Source organism: Dryas octopetala, chromosome 7, assembly GCF_963921425.1.
Source record: "Dryas octopetala chromosome 7, drDryOcto1.1, whole genome shotgun sequence".
Taxonomy (NCBI): Eukaryota; Viridiplantae; Streptophyta; class Magnoliopsida; order Rosales; family Rosaceae; genus Dryas; species Dryas octopetala.
The window spans coordinates 9627126-9655031 of record NC_141372.1 but is presented as its reverse complement, the minus strand read 5'-3'; the positions used below and the strand labels follow the sequence as shown (position 1 = coordinate 9655031).

At 37.7% G+C, this 27906-nt stretch overlaps 1 protein-coding gene, 1 long non-coding RNA gene and 1 pseudogene across 2 annotated transcripts; 1 reads left to right on the top strand and 2 right to left on the bottom strand.

Annotated features, from left to right (window-relative positions):
* Positions 1–842: 842 nt before the first annotated feature.
* Positions 843–3124, bottom strand: LOC147279464 (uncharacterized). The gene is made up of 5 exons (XR_015123569.1): positions 2992–3124; positions 2809–2907; positions 2229–2325; positions 1106–1174; positions 843–1022 (listed from the first exon to the last, which is right to left on the bottom strand). It is a non-coding gene; the product is annotated as an uncharacterized LOC147279464 (long non-coding RNA).
* A 9943-nt stretch (positions 3125–13067) lies between these two features.
* LOC147279463 (uncharacterized) lies at positions 13068–16381 on the bottom strand (annotated as a pseudogene).
* Positions 16382–23025: 6644 nt separating this feature from the next.
* Positions 23026–26631, top strand: LOC147279462 (carbon catabolite repressor protein 4 homolog 1-like). The gene is made up of 7 exons (XM_086252034.1): positions 23026–23130; positions 23799–23882; positions 23972–24023; positions 24285–24375; positions 24794–24902; positions 25219–25333; positions 26435–26631. The coding sequence occupies exons 1-7, from the start codon at positions 23026–23028 to the stop codon at positions 26629–26631; spliced, it is 753 nt and encodes a 250-aa protein (XP_086108160.1).
* Positions 26632–27906: the final 1275 nt, after the last annotated feature.

The following is a 27906-nucleotide window of genomic DNA, read 5'->3' as shown; positions in this document are numbered from 1 at the left end:
CTCTTTAAAACAACCTATGTTTTCCAGATTTTCTAGTTATTTATCTCATTTTTTACTCGACTTTTGACCTATCAAATCTTCACTAAATTGAGCAAACTTATACTTGTTGTAAAGCTTTGCACCACCTCTTTATAACCATATAAAGAACATGAAAAACGGACGGTTAAAACTCAAGTTATAAGGTCTGAAAGGAGGCTATACGAACATGCGAATTTTCTGGAAAAATTTCCAGATTTTTTAATGTTTCTTGGTTTTTCATTTTCTTTCGTTTTCAACCCTCAAAACTAGGGCTGGGCACGGTGCGGTCCGGCCCAGTTCTCCCCCCACACCGGCACTGCACTGTAGAGGATAATACGGTGCAGTGCGGTGCCGGTGTGGGAGAATTGTTGCAGCAGAACTGGACCAAACCAAACTGTAACAGTTCCGGTCCGGTCCAGTGCACTGTTTCTGTTTTGGGCCTTACTGTTTTGGGCTTTTTTAGTCTGAGCCCAATTAAAAATTTGGGCCAAAAAATAATCAACCATACTTCACTGCACCACAGTTCAAATTAACATACAGTCATAAGCTTTTCAGAACAAATTAACATACAGTCATAAGCTTTTCATGTTCTCACTTCTCATTTCAGAACAAATTAACATACACTCATTTCATAAGCTTTTCACTGCACCACAGTTCAAGAATTGACAGAAAATTAAAATCCAAGAGAAAACAAAGCCACAAGCTAGCAAATCAAATTGGTAACCAGAAACTAGACCATGAATAGCAGCTAAGGGCCTGCCAAACATATTATGGTCTAAGTCAAACATACCCTGTAATTTGACACAGCACAACACAATAATACACAAATTAAGAGGATTCACAATATGGATCAAAACAACCCATTAATCAATAATTACAAAATTTCATATCCCCCAGCCAGCAAACACCATAAATCACTCATTGTCTTCAAATTACCCTTGCCAGCAGCCATCAAATACACCATAAAACCCCTGCCAGCAGCCATCAAATACACCAGAATACCCCTGCCAGCAGCCATCAAACACTATAAATTAATAGCTAGGCAACTAAACAATGGAATTCAACTTGTGGAAGTAAAAAAACTTACCATTTAGGCTGCCTACTCAACACTGAACAGCAGAGGCTGTTTTCTTTGAAGTGGCTAAAGACATGTATTCTATAAAACAAATCAAAAGATGCACAATTCAGTTTTCAATCTAAGAAAGTATAATACAATAAACTAAGTTATAACAAAAAATTATACCAGTTTCAAGTGCTTCATAAAACTCCATTTCTTCAATGGATGGATCATACAGTACAGAAGAGATATCATCGGATCTCAACCAATTTTGACAACAAATAAGAGCCTCCACCATCTTTGGAGTCAACGAAGCACGAAATGGATTAACTATCCTCCCTCCCGTGCTAAAACAACCCTCTGAAGCCACTGTAGAAACTGGAAAATGGGGCAAGCAACACTACAAAATCTCCTAAACCCTTTACCTTCAACAAAGCTAAAAGGTAACTCATCCATGATCACCATTTCTACACAAGCCTTGAGACAATCATCCTTACTAGACCCCCTAGCCACTAAATTGCCCAATGTTTGGTCAAAAGACAATGTCTTTTGCGTTTTGTCTTTCAATCTCCCCGGGTAGGCCTTACAAAGACGCTCTATGTGTTTATTCAAGCTAGAGGTACCATTAAAAGATGGGTCAGCAGCATATTCATCTTTGCAATACTTGCACCTAGCTTTCTTTTTTATGGTTTGAGCTTTAGTTCCATCTGCTTTGGTAATCTCAGCCACAACCTCATATCTCTCAAAGTGTTCCCAAATGGGGGCTCTTTCCTTGACTGGTTTCCTTGAACCAGTTGATGGTGGTAGTGGTGGCCTTGCACCACTAGGTGGAGGTTGGGTAGGTGCTGCAGCTGCTGTTGGTGTTGGTGTTTGTGTTTGTGATGGTGTTGGTGATGGTGTTTGTAATGGTGTTGGTGATGGTGTTTGTGATGGTGTTGGTGATGGTGTTTGTAATGGTGTTGGTGATGGTGTTGGTGTTGGTGAAGAGGCAGAGGCGGAGGAGAAGCTACTAGGGGACCAAGGGGTACCTTGTGATAGGGGGTCCATCCCTCCTAAGTCTTAAACACTAAACAGAAACCCCAATTTTCAGCAGCCCTCATTCACAAGTTCACAACCATCATGCTAATTTGCCAAAAAAAACTAAATGTAGTACCTCACAAAACTGCCCATTGCCCAAGTACCCAAAATGTAGCTCAGGCTGCTCACTGCTCAGCAATTGAATCTCCAAAATGTAGTACAAAATCCAGAACCTGCATATGTAGTTCAAACTTTCAAACCCCAAATTAACTATAAACCCTAATTTAAAATTGAAATTGCAAGCAAGAACCACAAAATTGCACATAAATTACAGAATAACCCTAATGTAAACCCTAACCCGAAATCAAACCCCAAATTAACTATAAACCCTAATTTAAAATCAAAATTGCAAGGAAGAACCACAAATTTGCACAAAAATTATAGAATAACCCTAATGTAAACCCTAACCCGAAATCAAACCCCACATTAAGTCATTAACTATAAACCCTAATTTAAAATCGAAATTGCAAGGAAGAACAAAAAAATTGCACAAAAATTACAGAATAACCTTAATATAAACCCAAACCCGAAATCAAACCCCAAATTGCAAAGAAATGACAAGATGATAGAGTGAGATATGAGAGACAGAGATGATAGACTGAGTGACTGACAGAGAGAGACGCGAGATGAGAGATGAGAGTGAGAGAGATGGTTACCTGAGACGACGCCGACGAGATGTACCGGAACGGCTTTTGATTCGCTGCGACGACGCCGACGCCGACGAGATCAGAGACTTGAGTGGTTGAGTCAGCTGACTGCGATTCGCGAGTGAGAGTGAGAGATGAGTGACAGAGATGACTAGATGAGATCATGAGAGATGCGAGATGAGAGATGGTTACCTGAGATGAGTGTGAGAGCTGAGAGTGAGAGACACAGCAGAGACTTGGCTGGCTGGCTGCGTGAGAGAGTCAGAGAGGCAGAGACTTGGCTGGGTGAGTGAGATTGGATGCGTGAGAGTGTGAGACAGAAATCAATTGGGGCTTTAGGGTTGGGGATCGGGGTTAATCTGTAATTGGGTAGGGTAATTGCCAAAAATGGCCAAATGGGTAAATTGGTAATTGACTAATCTAATTAGTAATTGGGGTTTGACTTTTTGAGGGTTTCAAATTTTCAATTGGGGTTTCATTTGATTTTGGGGTTTCATTTAATTTTAGTGTTTTAATTGGGGTTTAGAGTATAGGGTATTTAGGGTATATGATATAGTCTTATAATAAACTTATAAACATATACATACAAAAATTATAAGTTAGGATATACTATAATATTATAAACTATATATTATATGGGTACTATCAAATATATAATTAGTGTTTCAATTAGGGTTTAAATTGGTAATTTGTAATTGACTAATCTAATTGGGGTTTGAGAGTTTCAATTGGGGTTTCAATTGGGGTTTAGAGTATAGGGTATTTAGGGTATAGTCTTGTAGTAAACATATACATAAAAAAATTATAAGTTAGGATATATTATAGTATTATAAATTATATACTATATAGTACTATCAAATATATAATATATTATAAACTATATATTATATGGGTACTATCAAATATATAATTAGTGTTTCAATTAGGGTTTAAATTGGTAATTTGTAATTGACTAATCTAATTGGGGTTTGAGGGTTTCAATTGGGGTTTCAATTGGGGTTTAGAGTATAGGGTATTTAGGGTATAGTCTTGTAGTAAACATATACATAAAAAAATTATAAGTTAGGATATATTATAGTATTATAAATTATATACTATATAGTACTATCAAATATATAATTAGTGTTTAAAATGGGGTTTAAATTGGTAATTTGTAATTGACTAATCTAATTGGGATTTGAGGGTTTCAATTGGGGTTTAAATTGGTAATTTGTAATTGACTAATCTAATTGGGGTTTGAGGGTTTCAATTGGGGTTTAAATTGGTAATTTGTAATTGACTAATCTAATTGGGGTTTGAGGGTTTCAATTGGGGTTTAAATTGATAATTTGTAATTAACTAATCTAATTGGGGTTTGAGGGTTTCAATTAGGGTTTAGAGTATAGGGGCCATAGGCCATTTAGGGTATAGGGTATAGTGACTATAGTCTTATAGTAAACAATAATATATATAAAAAAATTATAAGTTATGATATACTATAGTATTATAAACTATATACTATATAGTACTATATATATATAATATACTATATAGGCCATATAGGGATATATATATAAAATATATTGTAGGGTCTAAAATATAGCTAGGTTAATATTAATTTTATTATCTAAAATATATATAAATGTGTGTAAAAAAGTGTATAAAAAAGTGTATAAAAAAGTGCTAAAAAAGTGTATAAAAATATAAAATGGTATAAATATATATATGTTTATACACATACGGTCCGGTCCGGTCCGGCCCGGCTTCAAAGAAATCAAAACCGGAACCGAAACCGTATAGGACCGGTCCGGTCCAATTCGGTCCAATCTTTGACCGGTTTTGGTCAACACGGTTTTTACGGTTTTTTAACCCCCGGTTTGGTTCGGTGTGTCCGGTTCGCGGTTTAAATGCCCACCCCTACTCAAAACCTATTCTTATGGCTATAATAAGGTTATAAATGACCTATGTTTAGTTTAACAATATTAAACAAAGAGGTATAAACAAAATTTAAAAATAAAAGTTTCAAAAGAAAATTACTAAGAACACCCATGTTTCCTTGAGCTCACTTTTCTTCCTATCATTTAGAGTTAAAAAGAGGCTAAAACTTATGATTCCTACAGTAAAAAGAAAAACCACAAAGACGATGTTAGTTCAATTATTTAAGGAAAGTCTAAACAACCAAGAAGGATAAAGTTTAACTTTGAACTCTAACCTTCTCAAGTTTCTTCCCTCCCTTTTATGTCCCTTTCCAGTTCACTCACTTTCTCTCTCTCTCTCTCTCTCTCTCTCTCTTTCTTCCTCTTTCTCTCGCTCTCTTCTTTTTCTCTGTTCAGTTTTGTTGCTCAAGAGTATTCTTAAGCTCACTTTATAGTCTAATTGGCTTATATATTCAGTTAAGAAGAAATGAATCTAATCATTATTTAGATAAGGACTCATCCCTCTAAAGGGTTCATCAGCATTGATCTTAAGCTTAGGTGTTCCAATTTGAGAAGGCTGATGGACGTTGGTGTTATCATTTCTTCCATTTTTTATTTTTTTATTTTTTTTAAGTTGGGTTTTGTATCTTGTTGACCATTGGACTAAAGCCCAAACTTAGAAATGTAGCCTAACAAAAATAAGTTTATGGGGGGAGGGCTATTCAGACCACCCAAAAATGCTGAGTTCACCACCCCATTGATTTTTTACCCATTTTTGCCCATTTTGCCCCTGCATAAAAAAAAAACTCACCCTCCTTTTATCTCTTTATTATTATTATTATTATTATTATTATTATTATTATTATTATTATTATTATTTTTTAGAACATTACACTATCTCTTTCTCCCCTTTTTCCACCACCTAGGCCCCACATCCCTCTTGGTTTTGGAGCCGACTTAAGCAATATATTCTGCTAAATATAGCCAGAAAATTTAGCCATTGCAATTTTTGCTATAGCTATAGCCCTTGCATTTGGAGATAACAAGCTATATGTAGATATAACTATAACATTTAGCAACAACATTGTACATGCTCTAAGTAGTAAAATCTTTTTCATATTGTTATATAATTATTACAAACAAGTACATTATTTTTTAAACATTCAACTCAATAGGTAACTACAACAAAGAACACATATACTAGTATGTCATTGAATCTCTTCTGTATTATCTAAATATTGTCACCGATACCATTAAATTGAAGTTAATAAATCCTACTTATTAGGTAACTACAACGGAAAAAAAATATTATTTCACTATAATATGTTATGTTATACTTAATTATAGTCGCAATCTAATAAATTATGGTCAATTATAAAAATCTAATTGAGGTAACTACAATGAAAAACACATATTAGATTACTAATTTAGTATTCTCTTTGTTGTTTTCCAATAATTGTTACAAAAATAATAAATTGTGGTCAAAATACCGGCTTCACTTAATAGTACAACGAAAGAATATGCATTACGCTATCGGCCTACAATTCAAATTGGATTCTTATTACCAAATCACTATAGAACTTATATTCATTTCCAATTCAGTTAGTATTTGAAAATCAAGCACATACATGCATGATATGATACCAAAAGTTGAAGAGAGTCGCTACATACTATGATTTGTTTATTATTTTAATTTTTCTTTGTTTTCTAACAGAAATAATTTAAAGTAATTTAATTTATTTCACAATAAAAACAAAGGAAAAGAGTTTATATTTTTTCTATTCAATTTTTTCCGCGAAAACACATCACCTAAATCCTCACTCGGGTCCGTACACAAACCGAAAAATAGCGGTAAGAGTGTAAGACAGAAACCAAAGCACACTCCTCCCCAAGAAGCCCCGAGGCTATATATATAGAGAGAGCACTGAGTCTCTCACACAGACTCATCACAGCCTAGCCTTTCAGCTTCACTGCAAAACCTCTGACAAAACGCCCCAACCAATCCAAAAGACCCTCTTTTTCTCTCACTCACTGCCTTCAAAGTTCAAATAAACAAACCCCAACACTCATTTCTCTGTAAAATGCCAAGTAGGCCATTTGGGTGTTCAATGGGTCCTAAAGAATCTGATCAGACTGTAGAGGAATGCGAACTCCGTGTTCACCTGGCTTCCTCCACTCCCGTCTTTGGCTGCCAAATCAATCCCACCGTTCGAGCGGTCTGGAGAAAAGGTTCCCTTGATCCAGTGCCTCAGCACAAGCTCACCTTCACCTGGTTAGTCTTCATTTTCTTCTTCCTTTAATTTTCTCTGGGAAATCATTTATTTCATGTTATTTTTTGTTTCTTTATCTGGGTTTTGATCACAATGCATGGTGTTATATATGTGCTTTCTTCACATGAAAGTCCTTTTAGTTGCAAAAAAAAAAAAAAAACAGAGGAAAAGAGCCCTCTTGTGTTTAGTTAAAGTAGATGTTTTGTCATAATTTGGAAAAGTAACAAAATCACTTGAGCATCAAGATTAGTTTTTTGATTTTGGAAAAGAAACAAAATCACTTGAGCATCAAAATTGTTCCTTTCTTAATTCCATTTTTCATGTGAAATGGGTCATTCTATTCAATATAAGGCTCTGTTTGGTAGCTGAGAAAAATGGCTTGATCTATAACTTTGAGAAAAGAAGTTGACATGTTTTTTTATTATTAATTTTTACTTTTTCCCTTTAAGGTAGGCACTTGTAGAGGCTTCCACGAATTTTGTCCGATTTCATTTTCTTTTTCTCAGGAAAACCATGGGAAAAAAACTACTCGGACCAAAAAAAAATAAAAAATCTCTTTATCTTCCCTTCCGTATGTACTCCTGAAATTTTTTTTTTTCTTTTAAATAATTTATTAGTGGCAAACTGGCAACAACAACAACAACAAGAGTAATTGTAAAAGTAATAGTAATAGTAATAGTAATAGTAATAGTAGAAGCTAGTAGTAGTATCAAGTTCAATAATAATATTACTGTATTAGTGGAATTATATAATAATAACAACAACAACAACAACAAGAATTATAGCTATTATTAATTGGTGTTAGTTGTGACTGCTATATGTTCACATGACAATGAAGTAAAAGTGCCCAAGATGGTCTATTTAAAGAGAAAATATATATATATATATAGAAAAAAAAAAATAACAGAGTTTTTCTTGTATCCAAAGTTTCTAACTAAGAAATCTGACAAAGACAATTTCCACTGCTCTATTTTCAAGTGTTGAAATTCTTGTGTTATGAGATGCAAAACTTAATAATATCAAGAACAACTTAATAAGAACAATAATAATAATTATAGCCATCAATGATTGTCACAAATATAATCTCACATGCAAATGAAGTAAAATATGCTCTATTTGTGAAAAATAAAAAACAATATGGGAGTTGTTTCGTGCATCCAAAGTTTCTAACCAAGAAATCTGACTGCGACAATCTCCAATGTTCTAATGCTGCTCCATTATCAATAGAAGCTTTATTGTTGAATAGTAGCACCTATTTATAGTGGGTTCCTATTCAATACTAGTTCCAATATATATAACTTAAAATCTCTCATACTTGCGGTAGGTACCGAGAGCAGATTAGCTCTCCTTCCCATCGAGAGAAGATTCATTGTTGTATTCACCTAGACAAGTTGGCCACAGTTCAGTGTGTGTATTGTGTAACACTGGATCTACCTCTCAAGGGAAGTTACCACTGCTCTAATAGATGCTATTCAGATTCATGGAAAAAACACAAGGTGCATCATCATTATGCAGCTCAAGCTTTCCATGAGACTAACACTGACAATCAACCAGAAGTAAGAAAGATCAGGAGTTGTGGCTCTTGGTCTGACCTTGTTAATAGTTTGTTACCTGATGAGAATGCAATGGTGGTGGAACGAGAAGGGAAAGCATGGATTAAGGTGGGCTCTTCAAAGTCTTATCTACCCACAGAGGATGATATTGGCTTCTGTTTGAGGCTGGAATGTGTTGCTGTTGATAGTTCAACAGGTACTCATTTGTCCCCAATAAACATCATAGTGACAGATCCTGTGATTTATCCTCCTGCTCATCAACCTCGCACAATTAAATGCTTGTGGAGAACGCGGAACTCTGATCTTAAAGCACACACTTCTAATTAAGGATGTAACATTTAGTGTGCTATCCTACAATATCCTTTCTGATCTTTATGCTGGTAGGAACAGATACAGTTACTGCCCAACATGGGCTCTTTCATGGGATTATCGTCAGCAAAATTTACTTCATGAGATTATTGACTATGATGCAGATATCCTCTGTCTTCAAGAGGTGAATACTCTCTTCTTAAATCACATATGTTTTCTAGAAGCTTCTATATGAATGTTGGCCCTAGGGGTGCCTTATTTCACTGTAAGCTTGATGTACCTTGTTGGCTCATCCCTAAGGGATTAAGCTTTTAGGACCAGTGGTAACATGATATTCGAGCCTTGTTTGTAATAGGTCCTGGGTTCGATCCCCATTACCCACTTCTTTGTTTGTTACTGCACAACACTTTTTTAGCTTGTATAGTGTTCCTTATTTAATGGGCAGGTTCAGAGTAACCACTTTGAGAATTGTTATAATTAAGTGGCTATTCCTGTAATTAGTAGTAGGGGTATACTAGTAAATATTTAAAACCTAGTAAACCCTACCTCTATATAAGGATATTTATAACATGAATGAAATAGACTGATGATATTCTCTCTGCCTCCTCTTTTCCACAAACCCTAATTTCTACATACTTTTTACAATACGTTATCAGCACGAGAAGCTCTTTGGATTGTGGATCGCCAAACAAAAGAGGATCATCATTCAATCTGTTCTTCAATCAAGTAGGTTTTATAAAATAATTTTATGTTCATGGTTATTTAACCTTGATTGATTGAAAAATCCCTATGAAGCATGAACCCTAAATCTATGTGATTGATTTATTTGGGATTATATATTTTATTCATGTATTTGAGTTGAATGATTAAAATAAAAAGAAGAAATTTATTTGGGTGATCGGAAACCACCCCGCGCGAGCAGCAGCCCCTCGCGCTTTCAGCAGCAGCGCAGCAGCACCTTGCAGCTCTCATTCGCTGCCTTCCAGCCTTGCTGCAGCCCAGCAGCGCAGCCCAGCCGTGCAGCCCAGGCCAGCAGCCCAGCCGTGCAGCGCGGCCCAGCAGGCCCACCATGCCGCTGCCACGTCAGCTGCCACATGGACGCCACGTAGGCAGCCACCAAACTGCCACGTCAGCTCCACGCATGCGCCACCAAGCTGCCACGTCAGCGCCACTCTCATGCTGACACATGGCAAGCCTCCTGAAACTTTGTAAAAATGAGATGTTAATTCTTGTCATGCCTGGGGTTTGAACCCAGGACCTCTTGGATACCAAGAGTGCACCTTAACCACTGTGCTGCTGATAGTTTATTGTTAGTATGCAAACCGTTTAATATATATACTTTAAATGTCAGAAACTTTTATTCAAATAATTTTGTGATATTTTTCTGTTCTACTTGGGTATATGAATATTTTACTTGTTTAAATTTTTGCACTAGAATATATGTGTAGAAATTGCAGGTAATTAATGAACCAGTAGTTCATACATAAATATTGAACCTGTAACTTCAATAATGCCATATAAGGAACCTGAAATTTCCTTTATAATTTCACCATACATGATAAAACCAGTAGATTTTACATGTCTATACCATGTTATAGAACTTGAAGTTCTTATTTATTGTTTATGGATATTATTGCCCGAAGCACTAATCATGATTATTTGTTCCTTTCAACCAAAGAATGTCAAATCTCAACAAGCTTGATTTCGTCGCTTTGGAAGTTTATGGAAGAAACTATCTAAAGTGGACTCAAGATGTTAAGCTTCATTTGACTGCCAAGAAGATGAGATCGACAATCAATGCAGACAATGTTGTCGCAGAATCTCTTAAGGCAAGTGCCATGATCTTCATTAGGAAGCATATGGAGGAAGCACTTCAAGTTGAGTACCTCGCTGAAGAGGATCCACGAGCTCTTTGGGTTGCTCTGGAAGAGCGGTTTGACCATCAAAAGACCATTTTCTTGCCTGAAGCAAGACATGATTGGCAGAACATTCGTTTCCAGGATTTCAAATTCGTGAATGAGTATAATTCGGAGATCTGCCGGATCCGGTCGCTCCTCAAATTTTGTGGGGAGGAGCTCACTGAAGCTGACCTATTGGAGAAGACTTTCTCCACCTTCCCTGCCTCCTGTTTAGTCCTGCAGCAACAATACAGGGAGAGGAATTTTACCAAGTTCTCGGCATTGATCACCACTCTGTTGCTCGCTGAAAAGAACAACAACTTATTAATGAGAAATGATCAAGCCCGACCTGTCGGTACAAAGCAGCACCATTGCCTGAAGCAAACGCTGTTGCTTATCGCGATTCAAACCGCGAAAGAGGATACCGAGGTCATGGAAAGGGCACAAAGTCTGACCGCCCGAGATATGGAAGGAAAGGTTCTCAGAGGAATGACCTGTATGACCGAGGCCAACGTGGCCATGGCCCACGTGGTAGGAACCACAGTCCATCGGCCTTAAGAACTCGAAATGAGAGGAACACTGGTTCGGCCGTCGCCACTTGAATCAGAATCAGAATGATCTCTGTTACCGATGTGGAGGAACTGATCACTGGTCCCGCACCTGCCGTGCATCAGCGCAAGCTGTAAATGAGTATCACGCCAGTCGCGGAACTCGAGAGACCAATCTCGTTGAGGGATCATTTCCTATGGATACCACCTTAGAGGTCACTGATTTCCAGACTGCTACTGGACACTTCGAGGACTAGAAACTCGATGACATGGATATGATCGGCGCTTGTGCCGTATTTATTTTCTGAATAATGTTTTTCTTATTCGGATTATTTTGGTGATTTATGATTTGGATTATTTGTTTTGAAAATTTGGTTATGCTCGAATATTATTTAATTTAATTAAGTTATTTTCATACATGTGATCTATTGAATTAAATTTATGAATAAGCATGTTTAGTGGAGAAGTTTGTTGTCTGGCAGACAGTGCTACTACGCACACCATACTTCAAGATCAGAAGTATTTTTCAAGCTTATTGCTTACTCATACCTCTGTGACAACCATATCAGGCCAATCCAACCTGATAGAGGGCCATGGCAAAGCTCATTTTTATGTTGTTCAATGGTACTGAATTACCATTAATGAGGCCTTATATTCTCCAAGTTCCAGAAGAACGTTGTTGAGTTATAAGGATATTCGAGCCAACGGTTATCACGTTGAAACCACTGAGGAAAATGGAGTGGAATATCTTTGCATAACCTCCAATTTGTATGGCCAGAAGCGTACATTGGAGAAATCGAAATGTCTCTCGAGCGGTCTTACATGACCACCATTTGATCGATTGAGGCCAATCACATAGTTAACCAGAAGTTAACCAATTCGAGCAGTTTCTTTCTATGGCATGACCGGTTGGGATACCCAGGTCAAAGTATGATGCGCCGTATCCTCAATTCATCACACGGGCATCCCCTTACTAATAAGGATCTTGTGTTTAGTGACACACTATGCCAAACTTGCTCGCTTAGAAAGTTGAATACTAGACCATCATATGCAAAGACTAGTAAAGACTCCATCCTTTTTCCTGCAAAGGATACAAGGGAATATTTGTGGACTTATCCAACCACCATGCGACCATTTAAATATTTTATGGTTTTGGTTGATGCATCGACAAAGTGATCACATGTTACACTATTGTCCACAAGACACGCTGTTTTTGCTAAACTTCTCGCCCAGAAGGCTCACCACACGGATTATCCTATAAAGTCCAGAAGATTTGATAATGCCGGAGAGTTTACATCGAAAACTTTCGATGATTATTGCATGTCCCTTGGGATTAATGTTGAACATCGAGTTCCCCATGTTCACACCCAGAATGGTCTCGCAGAAGCGTTCATTAAAAGATTACAAATGATCGCACGAACCTTGGTTATGCGCAAGGAATAAAATTTCGAGCTTCGAGGAAATTTCGATGGAAATTTCGATGGAAATTTCGACGGAAATTTCGAAGATTTTTAAATTTCGACAAAAATTCGACGGAAACGATGGAAATTATTATCAAAATACGGAAATTTTGATTGAAACTTCACAATATGTTTATTTAACATATTATCTACTACATTGATAAAAAACATTGAAAAAAACCAAATTATATGGTAGGTTTCATGTGATATGTGATGAATATAATGCGCGCTGGAGGCAAATACTGTTAAAAAAATGCTTCACTAATTAATAATTACTTTAATAACACCTTAATTTTATTTTTACTATAATATTGCCACATGAATTACAAAAGTAATCAATACCACATAGAGTTTCTAGGAGGTTCAAAATTTCCGCTGTCTTCAGTATCATCATGTCCAGAGTAGGTGTAATGTGAAGAATAATCATCCCAAGATACTTCTCCAGCATAATTTTGCATGTAATTGCCAACATGCCAACCATATGGATCAGGAACCTGTTATGGTTGAATTTGCCCATAAGCATACTCATTTGAAGAGTTTGTCTCTTGTTGTGCCAATGAGTTACTATCAGACTCAACCAAGTAAGGCAGATGTGGTGGGTAGAATATTGGAGGGTTTTGCCCATAATTGTAATTGTCACTTCCTACCCCCATAGAGCCAAAAGTGGTGGATAATGAATCCTCTTCTTCTTGTGCCAAACTCTCATGACCTCTTTGTCTGCGACTATAGTCTTTTCCTATGGCACCAATTCCTGGTCCGGCACGCCTACTCCCATGATCCTCATCTTGTGTTGCATGTGTATAGTGTGCTTCGACAGAAAATGGGCTCATATACTCTTGAGAATGTCCAGTGACATCTTCATTTCCACCACCACCACCACCACCACCACTACCTCTACCACCACCACTACCTCTACCTCCACTGTTGGTAGGAGTGCCCGATCTTGTGCTAGAGTTGCCTGATCGAGAAGGATTAGTGGGAACTGGCTCAGTACGATGTGTCGACCTTAGTTGCATAAGGTCATTCAAACTTGTAGTAGGGCTCACCTCCTCATTTAGAACTCTGTCCACATTGATACCTTCCTGACGTGCTTGAGCTGCAATATCAGGGTCTGGATTGCCTGCATCATCATCTAAATGGAGGGGCCTAATCCACTGATAAAGCTGGTTTTCCTCCACATCATCATCCCCTATAGCAGCATCATATATATCCAGCGGATCATATTCATCAACGCGATCCTCCTCTGCTTTCTTATCTCGAAGTGCAAGCCTCATATTATAGTAGCAATATACCATTTTTTCTAACCTACTATATGAGAGCCTGTTTCGTTGTTTGGTGTGTATGAGTGCGAAAGTGCTCCAGTTTCTTTCACAAGCTGATGATGACGCCGTTTGTGATAGAACTTTGATGGCTAACTTCCTCACAGTAGGCGCATCACTCCCATACATGATCCACCATTCACCTGAAATGAAAAATTTGTTTGTGTAAGTGTAACTATAAAAATAAATAATTAAGTTAATCTAACTAATACAAGTAAGATGTATACTCACTAGGAGACATTCGTGATCTAGCGGCCTTTGCAGCTCGCTCTCCGAACATTTTCCGGGCATCTTTAAAATAAGTTAACTAGATACAAATACAATACAAATTATACAATATCAATCAAATATATAATTTAAGACAATCAAATTCTATAAAGTATTAATATTTTTCGTAAGGATTCTTATGGGCCTTATGGCAAATTATTTTTACCTCATTTCCAAATTGGCCAACTTGTGGTGAATCGGGATCCAATTTGGAGAATACGTTGTGCACAGCCCGAATAAGTTCACCATCATCTCCAACGCCAGGTCTATACTGATAGCGAGGATTCAAATAATAGGCTGCAATCATGCATCAAGTAAATATAGAAATATATAATTAGTAATTTAGTTCATTAATTGAAAGCTAATTAGCTAAATCAATTAAAAAAAATGCGGAACCAAAATAACAAATAAATTATTGGGTTACCTGCTGCGTGCAAATCGTGTTGTAACGTTTTAAACCATCGATCATTGATGATTTTTATTACCCACCGTGCACCCTGTTTTTTTTCTAGTTCTTCCTTCACTACACGCATTAACTCATAAATGGATCCCATTGTAGGATACACTTCTGTGTCCACAATACGTAAAACTACGTAGAGAGGTTCAAACAGACCGCACACCTTATGCACCTGTTGCCAAAAAGAGTGATCAAGAACTATATTTTCAACGGTGATGCCTGCATCTGAACGCCGGAAATTGCTACGACCCCAATCATCACTGGTGAACAATTGCTTCAGCCCCATCATCTTACCATACAAACTATCCAATGCAATATAGTTTGTAGCAAATCGGGTGGCACCAGGACGAACAATATCTCCCTTCGTGATCTCTCGCATCTTTGCCAACAACCAGTTATGGTTGTAAATATAATTCGTGATCATTCTGGCTTTTTTAATCACATTAGCAACCTGCTCTTTCTTCCCCATCTCTTCAAACATTAGATCAATGCAATGTGCTGCACACGACGTCCAGTACACATTGTATTTGTTCATTAACTTCTTACCTGCTTTGACAAATGCGGAACCATTGTCGGTCACAACTTGAACAACATTCTCCTCTCCAACCTCCGTGATTACATCCTTCAGTAGCCCATAAATATATTTATGATCCTTTATGCAATCTGAAGAATCAACGGACTTAAGGAATACCGACTTCCCTCTTGAGTAGGCCATGAAGTTAATGATAGACAGTTTGGTTGGACCTGTCCAACCATCGCACATGATTGTGCAACCATAAGTTGCCCAATCAGTCTTCAATTTGTTAACATGCTCTTGCATTTCTTGAAACTCCTGGTCCAAAAATCCGGTGCGTATCTGATAGGGTGTTGGAGGTTCCACTCCTACTCCTGCCTGTTGACATCCTATCACCAAATTTTTGAAATGATGAGATGCTGCTTTTGAAGGAGGAACATTTTCATATATGAAGAACTTGCTGATCAAGCGTTGCATCCCATCTTTGATTGACCCTCCGGAAAAGAGATTTTTAACACTCTTTTGGCGTGCTTGAGCTGCCTTGTACAAGCTTGGTGCCACTGGAGGTGTTGGTCGTGAATCTCGTGATTCCCTCATGCTTGATGCTCTTTGCATCTGTGCACCACTACTAGACCCAGAACCTTGTCCCCTATTTGGGACTTTATGTAAGTGTTCTCTCTCCCATTCTGCTGCTCTAGAGGCTCGTAGTGCAGATCGAAATTCTCTTCGCTCTTGAGGCCCCATATCATCATTATGATCTTCATCATCATCATCTTCATCATCACTCAGCTCAATCTGACTTTGTCCTCGAAGCTCTTCTCTGAGCTCTTCCATCCTTTGTATTTTTTTGCTTTTTTGGTGTTGTTTGTGTTGCATCCCTGCAATGATGAATTGTCTCACTTCTGGTGGGACACTATTGCATCGTTGCACATTGTGTCCAGGATCCAAACCACTAAGGTGGTATTTTAATCGTGTCACTCCAGCACCCTTCATTACAAGGCCACAATATTTGCATACTGAACCTTGTCTGCTACCTGGTAATGGATCGGCATGATCCCAAGCTGGATCACGTGATCTCCCTCCACTGGCCATTGAATCCTAAATTCCTAATAACAAAGAGACATACACAGTAACACAATAACAATAACAATTAAATTCCATGTTAATATCATATCAGTATATCACCAAGAAATTAATATCATATCAGTTATTAACTTATTACTAATTAGTAATTTCATATCATATTCATATTACCAATTGGCAATTCCATATTTCCATATTACTAATTTGTAATTTCATATCAATATTTATATATCATACAAATTACACAAATCATACAAATCAAAATCAACCTAAAATTATACAATCAATTTCAAAATTATACGATTAAAGATTCAAAATTAACCCAAAATCATATAATTATACAAATCAAAATCAACCCAAAATTATACAATTAATTCCAAATCTATATAAATCAACCCAAGATCAATATAATTTATCTTATATAAATCAATCCAAGATCAATATAATTTACATATAAACCCAAAACATGATATTGATCAATTGATGTTAGATAATATTTAAAAGTGGGTAAATCAGTAAATGATATACTTAGATATACTCAGATCAATTTAGATATACATCATATATCAGATCAATTTAGATATACATCATATATACTCTCAGATATAATTATATAAATCATATAATCATAAATCATATAGATCAATTATTCAATTTAATGTAGTAATGACGTAATGTACTAATGTCTAATTGTCTATTACTCAAATAGACAAATACTGAAATCAAATACTCACACACTTCAACACTTGCAGTTCACAACTTCACACAAAGCTATCAAAGACAGAGACTTCACACAAGCCCACAAACTGATTTCAGAAATTTCAGGGGGGCTAAGCTTCGAGAAACGCCGGGGCTTCGAGGTGGCCGGAGGCTTCGAGGGGGCCGGATAAGTCGAGAACGGCGCTGCAAGCCGAGAGCCCGAGACGACGCCGCTGCAACCCGAGAGCCCGAGACGACGCCGCTGCAACCAGAGAGCCCGAGACGACGCCGCTGCAACCAGAGAGCCCGAGACGACGCCGCTGCAACCAGAGAGCCCGAGACGACACCGCTGCAACCCGAGACGACGGAGGAGAGAGGCGAGAGAGAGAGAAGAGAGAGAGGCGAGAGAGAGAGCCGAGAAGACGGAGGATGCAGCAGATCTGGTTTGAGATCGAAGGTGTGCGCCGACACTGTGCAGGTGAGAATGTGAGATTGTGAATTTGTGATTTCACTGATTTGTGAGAATGTGAGGCAGTGAGGGACTTAGGGTTAGGCTGGGTATTTGAGCGAGGGTTAGACTGGGTATTTGAGATTTTGAGCTCGGGTTACTGTCTTCATGTCTTGTCTGTCTGTTACAGTGTTAGGCTGGGAATTTGAGCGAAATTTCGTCGAAATTTCGCTAAATTTCGACGAAATTTGAGCGAAATTTCGACGAAATTTCGCTCAAATTCAAAAAAATTGCTGTTGGGGCATTCGAAAATTTCGAGCGAAATTTCGGCGAAATTTCGAATATTTCGCCGAAATTTTTCGAAATTTAGTCGAATCCGTGTTAAAATTTCGGAACCCCTAAAAAACGAAATTTTCGGCGAAATTTCGCCGAAAACTTCGAAATTTAAACCCTTGGTTATGCGCACCAAGCTTCCAATTTCTGCGTGGGGCTATGCAATCTTGCATGCAGCCATGTTGGTCCGGTTGAGGTCCACTGCTACCCAACCTTACTCCGCGTTACAGCTGGTGACTGGGTACGAACCTGACGTTTCGTACTTACGCGTATTTGGGTATGCAGTTTACGTGTCAGTTGCGCCGCTACAACGTACCAAAATGGGTCCTCAACGAACGATGGGCATATATGTCGATTATGAATCCCCATCCATTATACGCTTTTTAGAGCCCTTGACAGGCGATCTCTTTACCGCTAAATTTACGGATTGTCACTTTGATGAGACAGTCTTCCCGCCGTTAGGGGGAGATAAGAACGTCACCGTTCCATGAAGAACGACGTGAATTGACGTGGAATGTCCCCACTATGTCTCATCTCGATCCCCGAACCGCACAATGTGATAGTGATGTGCGGAGAATTCTAGATCTACAGAGTATAACTCATAATATGCCAGACGCATTCTCTGATCTAGCTAAAGTGACGAGATCACATATACCTGCTGCAAATGTGCCTGTAAGGATATCCGTCCCCGAAGGACGTGTCGTCCTAGGAGGACGTGTCGTCCCAGATGGACGAGGTACAACAATAGTGGCTAACCAGTCATATGTCCCTGCCCAGAAGTGAGGTTGACCACTAGGTTCGATAGACTCTTATCCCTGGAAGAGGATACATTTGGCACAAACGAGTCCCCTTGACATCGCGATCTCAATCGATCCATCTCACAAAATAGTTTCGGATTATGGGTCCGTCCCAGAAGAGACGGCGTTGGGGGACGCTCCAACGTTAGAACCCACTCCCGAGAACATAGAGATCTCTATAAATTATGCATGCTTAAGTGAGCTCTGGAATCGAAACGAGATTATCATCGATGATATATTTGTATTTGCGATAGCTACCGAAATCATAACTAGCGATGACATCGAACCTCACTCCGTTGATGAATTTCAATGTCGAGACGACTGGCCAAAATGGAAAGAAGCAATCCAGGTCGAATTAGATTCCTTGACAAAGAGAAAGGTGTTTGGGCCTGTCGTTCCTACACCTTCCCCATGTTAAACCTGTAGAATTTAAATGGGTATTTGTAAGGAAGCGTAATGAGAAAAACGAGATTGTAAGATACAAGGCTCGTCTAGTGGCGCAAGGATTTTCTCAACGCCCTGGGATTGATTACGAGGAAGAGTATTCCCCCGTAATGGACGTCATAACGTTCCACTACCTAATCAGTTTGGTAGTTTCCGAAAAACTGAGTATGCAGCTTATGGATGTGGTCACTGCTTATCTCTATGGGGATCTTGATACAGAGATATATATGAAAGTTCCCGAAGGACTTAAGACACCCGATGCAAATAGTTCCAGACCACGGAACACGCTCTCCATTAGTTTGAGGCGTTCACTTTATGGATTGAAACAATCCGGACGGAGGTGGTATAACCGTCTAAGTGAGTATTTGATCGGGATGGGATATGTGAATAATGTTCTATGCCCTTGCGTGTTTATTAAGAACAAGTTTCGGCTTTGCTATTGTAGTTGTTTATGTCGATGACATGAATCCAATTGGTACTCCTGAAGAGATCAAGGAAACAACTAAACACCTGAAGTTGGAATTCGAGATGAAAGATCTTGGGAGAACGAATTTCTGTCTCGGCCTGGAGCTCGAGCACCGTGCAGATGGAATTCTAGTCCATCAATCGAATTACATCCAGAAGATGTTAAGGCGCTTTAATGAGGATAAAGCGAAGCCTTCTAGCACGCCCATGATCGTCCGTAGTCTAAATCCTAAGAAGGATCCGTTTCATCCCGCAGATGATAACGAAGAGATATTGGCACCAGAAGTCCCATATCTAAGTGCAATAGGCGCATTATTGTACTTGGCTCAATGTACTAGACCGGACATCTCATTCGCTGTGAACTTGTTAGCTAGATATAGCTCTGTGCCAACACGCTGCCACTGGAATGGCATAAAAGACTTTTTCCGCTACCTTAAAGGTACGACAGATATGGGCTTATTCTATCCCTAGCTACGCATCAAGGAATGGATCGAACCCCCTCGATCCTCGGAATGATGCCCGCCTTTTGGATATGCTAACGCAGGGTATCTATCAGACCCGCATAAGGCGTGTTCTCAAACTGGTTATGTCTTTACCATTGAGAATACAACAATATCTTGGAGGTCTACGAAACAGACCTTTGTTGCTACCTCTTCGAATCATGCTGAGATTCTAGCCCTTCACGAAGCAGTTCGTGAATGTATATGGCTAAGAGCAGTTTCCAAGCATGTTCGAACTACGTGTGGGCTGAATTCTACCACTGATGAACCAACGATTATCTATGAGGATAATGCCGCTTGCATCCAGCAGATGAAGACAGATTTCATCAAAGGAGACAACACCAAGCATATTGTACCGAAGTTCTTCTTCAGTCAACAGCAACAAGAGCATCAGATGATTGAAGTCAAGCAGATCCGATCTCAAGACAACCATGCAGACCTCTTTACCAAGTCACTGTCAAAGTCCACGTTCTTGATGCATGTTCGAGGTATTGGGTTGCGTAGATTGGCTGATTTACCTAGTATGTAGTCTTCAGGGGGAGTCGACATCAGGGGGAGTATCCCGAAGCATACTCGCTTGACCATCGTGTACTCTTTTGTCCTTCGTCCAGGGTTATTTTGTCCCACTGGGTTTTGTTACCTGGCAAGGTTTTAATGAGGCACATCTTGGCATGGTCACCCTACTCATACTACATCCTGAAGATGTGTTGATCTGATATATATGCATTTGCTCATCTTTTCCCTTCGACCACGAGTTTTTCCCATTGGGTTTACCGGGCAAGGTTTTGGTGTAGCAACTCTAATGCACCCTGCTCCCATAGACATACTATCTGCTCATGATCCAGAAGATATGACTTCACCTATTTTCGAGGTCCTGATGCGACCACACTCACGCGCGTTGCACTCTTTTTCCTTCGACCAGGGTTGTTTTTGTTCCCACAGGGTTTTTATTACTTGGCAAGGTTTTAACGAGGCAACTTAGAAGCGCATAGCAGAGACAACACTAATGACATGGAATATCCAAGGGGGAGTGTTGTAAATATATTGTTATAATTAAGTGGCTATTCCTGTAATTAGTGGTAGGGGTATACTAGTAAATATTTAAAACCTAGTAAACCCTACCTCTATATAAGGATATTTATAACATGAATGAAATAGACTGATGATATTCTCTCTGCCTCCTCTTTTCCACAAACCCTAATTTCTACATACTTTTTACAACAGATACTCGGTTATATACAAGAAGAAAACCAAGGAGGTAATGTGATATGGACTATTTAGTAGTGATACACTTCCACGATTCATTTTGCCAAGAATAGTTTCCTTTGCCAAACATATGCACTTGAATACATAAATAGATTCATGGAAATATTGTTTCCAATCCTAAACCTTAGCGTGCTAGGGTTCCACTCCATTTTTAAGTCTTACCTTATCAAACATCTGGAATTACCATAAAGGTGTCTTGGCAGTTAGCACTGATTAGTACCAGATGTGCTCACTTTAGATAATTATAATTGTAGTGATATTCATCACCTGTATTGATCTTGCAACAGTGGTGTTTCAAGTAGGAGCATATTCCCTAAAATTGATTGTTGGAATTTTGTCAATCTCAATTCTCCTAGTTTGTAGGTTCCATGTAAGACCCATGTGAACCCCACACAAGGGAAGTTTGTAGGTGATAAATTGATAATGTTTGGTTGCAAACTATGATTATATACTATAATATTGGATATTTTTTATGGACAAACTTATTTTGTAGAATAATGAAGTGTTATTGAATATTACAATAAAGAACTTATTTGTTTTAGCAAGTTTCATGACACCCCAACTCAACATAGCTTGACCTAAAGTAAAGATCTGTTTCGTACCTGATGCCAACAGTCACGTCTACCCAAGCGCATTTACCTAAACTGTATTCAATTTGTACTTATTTTCTGAATAGAGTTAAGAGATCAGTTAAGCCCCTCTAGTCCTCTCATTGTCCTAGTTAATTATGTCCATGAAAATCTGACATATGTAAGTATAGTCACCTTCCTATGGTCCTTTTCGTCAATGACTCTTGGCCAAAGCCTCCTTGAGATTGTTTAATAATATTTTTTAAGAACTACCAAAAATAACAGGATGACAGTTCTTTGTAACTAGCTGATGCTCACGTAGAAATGTCAGTTCTTTATTTTTGATTTATTTGTTTACAAATAACGTAAATAATGTTTCTAATAATATAGGTTTTGTGCATATTCATCATGCTAATTACCTCTTTGTCCCAATCTTGTACATTCTGCAAAATTTGTGGTCAACTCAATATGATGTATACTACCAAAGTGTTCCCAAATGAATTTTTACATAAAAATTGGAAACACATCTTTTGCTATATGTTGGTCTAAAGGCAATCACTTGACTTGGTGAACTTTTATGAACATGCTTGATGACATTATATCAAGATAATGAATTTATTGGATGTATTGCAGTTGTATACGGCTAACCATTATACAATTGATGGTTGTGCAACATTTTACCGCCGTGATCGATTCAAAGAGATTAAAAAATATGAGGTGAGGAACCTCTTGCTTGTACTTTCCTGCAAAAAAGAAAAAAAAAATGAGGAAAATCTCATTTGTGAGAATATTTTACATGTTGCCACCAAGGAGTAAAATTTCGAAATTTTCGGCGAAATTTCGCCGAAAATTTCGTTTTTTGGAGTGGGCGAAATTTTATCACAATACCATATAATTTTCGTTTTGATTTCGGAATATTTCGCCGAAATTTTCGATGCCTGAGATTTCTGGGTTTAGGGAGACTAGGTTTTGGGACCAAGAGTCATCACAGGGATGGTGACGTTTCAGTACCACTGTTTGCTATAAAGCTCTCTCTTCAATCGTCGATCTGAGATCGGCTTCTGAACCCAATCGAAAAAAATGGCGGAGGCGTCATCGCAAGGCTGGGTTTTACAGGGTGGTGCTTGCGCCCATGACGAGGTGTCGAGCTTTGAACGGAGTGCCGCAGCCGGCTCTGGCTGAGTACTACGCTCAGAGGTCAACTCCCGGCAGCTTTCTGATCAGTGAAGGCACTTTGGTCTCCAACACAGGCACTGGGTAATTTCGAAGCAAAGACTTTTCTCGCTGCTTTTGCAAACTCAATCCTTCTTTTCCAAACACAAAATCTGGGGCTTGTTTGGCTGTTTCACCTTTCCATGCGTCTTATTCCCAAAGTACCCTCTGTGTTCCTATCCATTAACACAGCTGTCCATGTGTGGTTTTTTTATTAAAAAAAAAAAAAACATATTTTTTATAATAATAAAAATTAGAAATCTCAAAATTATCAAATTTTTGGCTTACAAGCTTAGGTACAAAAGTAAGTGGAGACTGAGTGGTACTTCTATTATGGCCCATTTGAGGTGTTATTTATATAATTATTAATTAGTGACTTATTTTTTTAACAATATTTACTTCCAGTGCGCATTATATTCACCTTATATCACATGAAACCTATTATATAATTTAATTTCTTCAATGTTTTTTATCAATATAGTAGATAATATGTTAAATAAGCATACAGTCAAGTTTCATTTAAAATTTCTGTATTTTGATAGTAATTTCCGTCGTTTTTGTCTAATTTTGTCGAAATCGAAATTTTAATCGAAATTTCCACGAAAATTTCCGTCGAAATTTCCATCGAAAATTTCCTCGAAACCGAAATTTTACTCCTTGGTTGCCACTGGTTAATCTGATTTACTTTTGTAGCTTGAGTTTGAGAAATCAGCATTGACAGTGGTAGAAGCATTAGAACCTGGACTGGGAAGTGAAGATTCCTTTCGTCTATTAAAGGTATACATTTCTTCTATAGTCTTCACTATGAACTATGTTCTAGTGCTCTTGTTCCTGCTTCATCTTCTTGTTCTATCAACCTCTTACAGATGATTTTGCAGGACAATGTTGCACTTGTTGTTATATTAGAAACATTGGAAAGTGAGGGCACTTGCGATGGCATTCAGCCTAGAATTTGTGTGGTACTGTGTCTATTTGAAATTCTTCAGCTTTATATCATTAATATTTGGATGCTGACACAGTTGTTCTTTTCTACCACAGGCAAATACCCACATACATGCAAATTTAAAATTTCCAGATGTAAAATTGTTTCAGGTGCAGTTTAATATGTGTAACTAGTCCTTCTATTAATTTAATTGTAAAGAACAGTATTGACTTAATGAGTTCCTTTTCTGATATCAGATTGTGGACCTTATATTAATGGACTTGAGAAAATTGCAGAGTTGAAAATTCCTCTTTTGGTTTGTGGAGATTTGAACTCTCTTCCTCTGAGGTTAGTCTTCTGCTGTTACTAACTGGCTTACTAAAAGACTTGGAAGTATGTCTGTGTATGCAATATAGACAAAAGTGGAGAAGGAAAAGGATTGTTTGGTCACTTGTAGAATATTGAAGCCTTGTTTGTTATCTCCTTCCAGTGCTAGAGGAAATGATATATTCCCTCGTTTGCCTATTATAATTTAGTGTACTATTTTTTATTATTTCCATTTATTTCTGTAACAAATTTATCCAATTGAAACTGGAAATATTACTAATAGAAAAAGCTGGGAAGAAGTTATATTACTGTTTTTTATTTGGGTGATTCTGTTTAACAAGCTAATCCTCATCTTTTGCAATATACTTTAGTCTTAAATTATTGACAACATTTGATTGAGAAACGAAGACTAGTTTGAAATTCTTATTCATCATTGCAGTAATCCTCATAGGTTTGTAAGTACTGGCAGACTTGAAAATCTTCCGGACAAGGAAACTGATCCATTAGGCATATGTCAGCATCTCAAACTTCACCATTCATTGCCGCTGGTAAGGCCATTGTTATCCCTCCTGGGAAACTGATTCGCAGTTCATTTTTTGAGTATGATCTAATTCAACGGTGGCATCTCTGCTTGTTTCTGGGAACATACATATTTTCCTGGACACACCTCTAAAGCTGGTGGAGGTGCTGAACATTTGGTATTGCTTTGTAGTTGCTTGGTTAAAACTTGAAACCCAATTGCTTACTGTTTGCAAGAATTTGAATTTTGGTGCCAAGCATATATGGGAGCTTATGGTTGTTGAGTCATTTTCTAATGCTGAAAAGGTTATTTTCCAGGTAAGTGCATATGCATGTTTTTTTCAGTCAGACGATATTGAGGAACAACAACGTAGAAAGATGAGTTCCGAAACCAATGAGCCTGTATTCACCAACTTTGTAACAGGATTCAGAGGGACCCTTGATTATATATTCTACACAGGTATTTGGAACGACTGTATCTGACTTTTATAATGCAAAAGATTTTGACCTGCCAAAGTTCAGCACTTCAGCCTAATATAAATTTTCTTTGAATGAAAAATATATTCTGAGTCATTCAAAGTATAATATGTCTCTTTCTTGACCAAAAAAAAAAAAAAGGGAAAGTGTAATATGCCTTTGTATGAACAACTTATATTGTTGAAAGGGCACATGGGGTTCCTGTCCTCTACATATATGTCTATCACTTGGGAGCCGGTGCTTTTTTTTCGATGAGAAAGGGAGTGAGCCAGGTGTTCTTAATGTAGGCTTTTATTCCTTCCCAAAAGTGTTCATTTATTCTCAAATAATGGTGTGATAATTGACAAACCTTATCAGGAAAATGACAATACACAGTTGTAAACATGCGAGATGGTTGGAAATTAAGGATAAACCACGTACTAAGTCTAAGTCTAATTCAGTAACCTTTTTCCCCTTTGCATAAATTACCAATCACATGAATGCAGTAATGTGGCATGAACTACTTAATTAGTAGCCAAGGTCATTTGAGAGAAAAAAGGAAAGCTTACGGGAGAAATTCTTTCCTTGCAATGTAAAAGCTAACCTGTTCCCAGGCCTGGTGCCTTGGGAAACAAAGACCTACACTTCAGAAATGGTGCAAGGTTGTGTTTAAATTTGGATTCTTAAGGTGTGGTAAGATTTTAGAACTCAGTGAAATCTTTGGCTTGTTTCAAATTTATTCAGAAAATTTACAGTGTAAACTTTGGGGAAAAAAAAAGTTTTTCCTAGCTCCCAGAATCTGTTGATTTCTTTTTTTTCTTCCTTAGATTGTTTACATAACACAAAATTAGAATTTTTAAAATTTGGATTGTGAAAAATTGTTATTGGTTCTTTCTATGTGTACCATGCATCTTCTTCCTTATTAGACATCCAACATAATGCAAATTTTACATTTTGGTTAGAATGCGTTTACTTGTGATGTAGTAAGTATATTGCATTACTGTTGGAGATTTTTGGGAAATGTATATAGCTTACCAGCTTGTTCCAGTACTGAATTTTATTTATGTATTTTTCCATTGACTGTATCTATAATGCTTTCCGACAGCGGATAGTTTGGAGGTTGAAGGTGTGTTGGAGCTTCTTGACCATAAAGCTCTGGGTGCTGGTCTTCCATCTCCTCATTGGTCATCAGACCATATTGCCATCATGGGAAGGTTTAGGCTCAAGACAACCTCTCACAAACAGTGCTCACAACCACTACCTCATAACCCTTGGCAGCAATCAGCAGATGCACAGTTATAATTCTTACAGGAAAGCAGAAGATGATTTAGATATTAGGGTCAGGTATTTGCATAGAATGTATTCAAATTCTATTCAAAGCCCTTTGCCGCAAAGCAGCAGTGGGCCTTTAAGTACTTCTTTAGCATATACACAAGATTAGCATCAGGTCAAGATGATCTTTACAGTTTGGTCCATTTTAGGCCAAGATGTAGATACACAGAAGATCAGACAGATTACCATTTAAACTTTCTTCCCTATACAACAACCATCATATAACTTGTGTTGGTTTTCCAAAGCAGTGAATTCATTTTTTGTCTCCATGGTAATTGTCAGGTGCCTCTCTCTTTGGCTAATTGACTTTTTTGTTTGTGTGAGATTGTGTAATTGACTACAATGCCCTATAGTAGCAATTTCTCTACTTGTTGTTGCTAATCAGAGTGGGCCATCTTAGGTAATGAGGTATATGACATCATGGATTTATACCTGGTGATGCATTTGTAGTTATTTTGTACTTTGTGATTTGGGTAATTCGACCTGTCCACTGTGTCTTATTGAGATTGTATTATGAAAACCACATGATGTGTCTAGGGTGCATGAAAAGCCTTTTTTTTTTTTTTTGGTCTGGCATGAAAAACATTTAGAAAGTTCTTTTTCTTTTATGGGAATTAATTGGTTTTCATGTTTACACACAATGAGAACCCTCAATTGTTGGTGTGCTAATTTATATGGACTGTATGTATAGACTATAGAGGAATGGCCAGTTAACAGATTTTTGGCATGTTATGTTTTCAGATAGTGAGAAATACACATTTGAACATAATTTATGATGCATATCTAAACAGGTTTTGCATGTCTTGACTGTACTGAGCTTCACAACATCATCACTATAAACAGAGGATCAAAATTCACTTAAAACTCGGTCAAATATAAGACGTTCCAATTCATCCAAAAGTAGAAGGTGACTCGTTAATAGTCACTAAACATATAGTGAGAGACTGAGAGTGAGACTGGCTTCCTGAATGACGAGCAAAAAGAATAAGAGAAGGGCGAGTACTTCTGACACCGATAATTAGAAATCATCCTAACCCAAAAAATAATAATAATGAAAGAAAAACTTAATAAAATAGTAATAAATGTGATGATGTTACCTACGAAAGTAAGATGTGGACCCTCATGACTAGATGGTCTTTCGCACTGAAAAAAAAAAAAAATTTCTTTGTCACGGGTGTATATATTTTATATGTCTATCTTTATTATCACATGATTTAACACGTCATGTACACTCATGTTATAAAA

Bases quoted from the DNA above. Each gene is read 5' to 3' on its own strand.
- LOC147279462 (XM_086252034.1), top strand. From the start codon at position 23,026: ATGACGAGGTGTCGAGCTTTGAACGGAGTGCCGCAGCCGGCTCTGGCT. The intron at 23,131-23,798 runs GTCTCCAACACA...TTACTTTTGTAG, and splicing joins TGATCAGTGAAGGCACTTTG to CTTGAGTTTGAGAAATCAGC. The intron at 24,376-24,793 runs GTTAGTCTTCTG...TCATCATTGCAG, and splicing joins TTGAACTCTCTTCCTCTGAG to TAATCCTCATAGGTTTGTAA.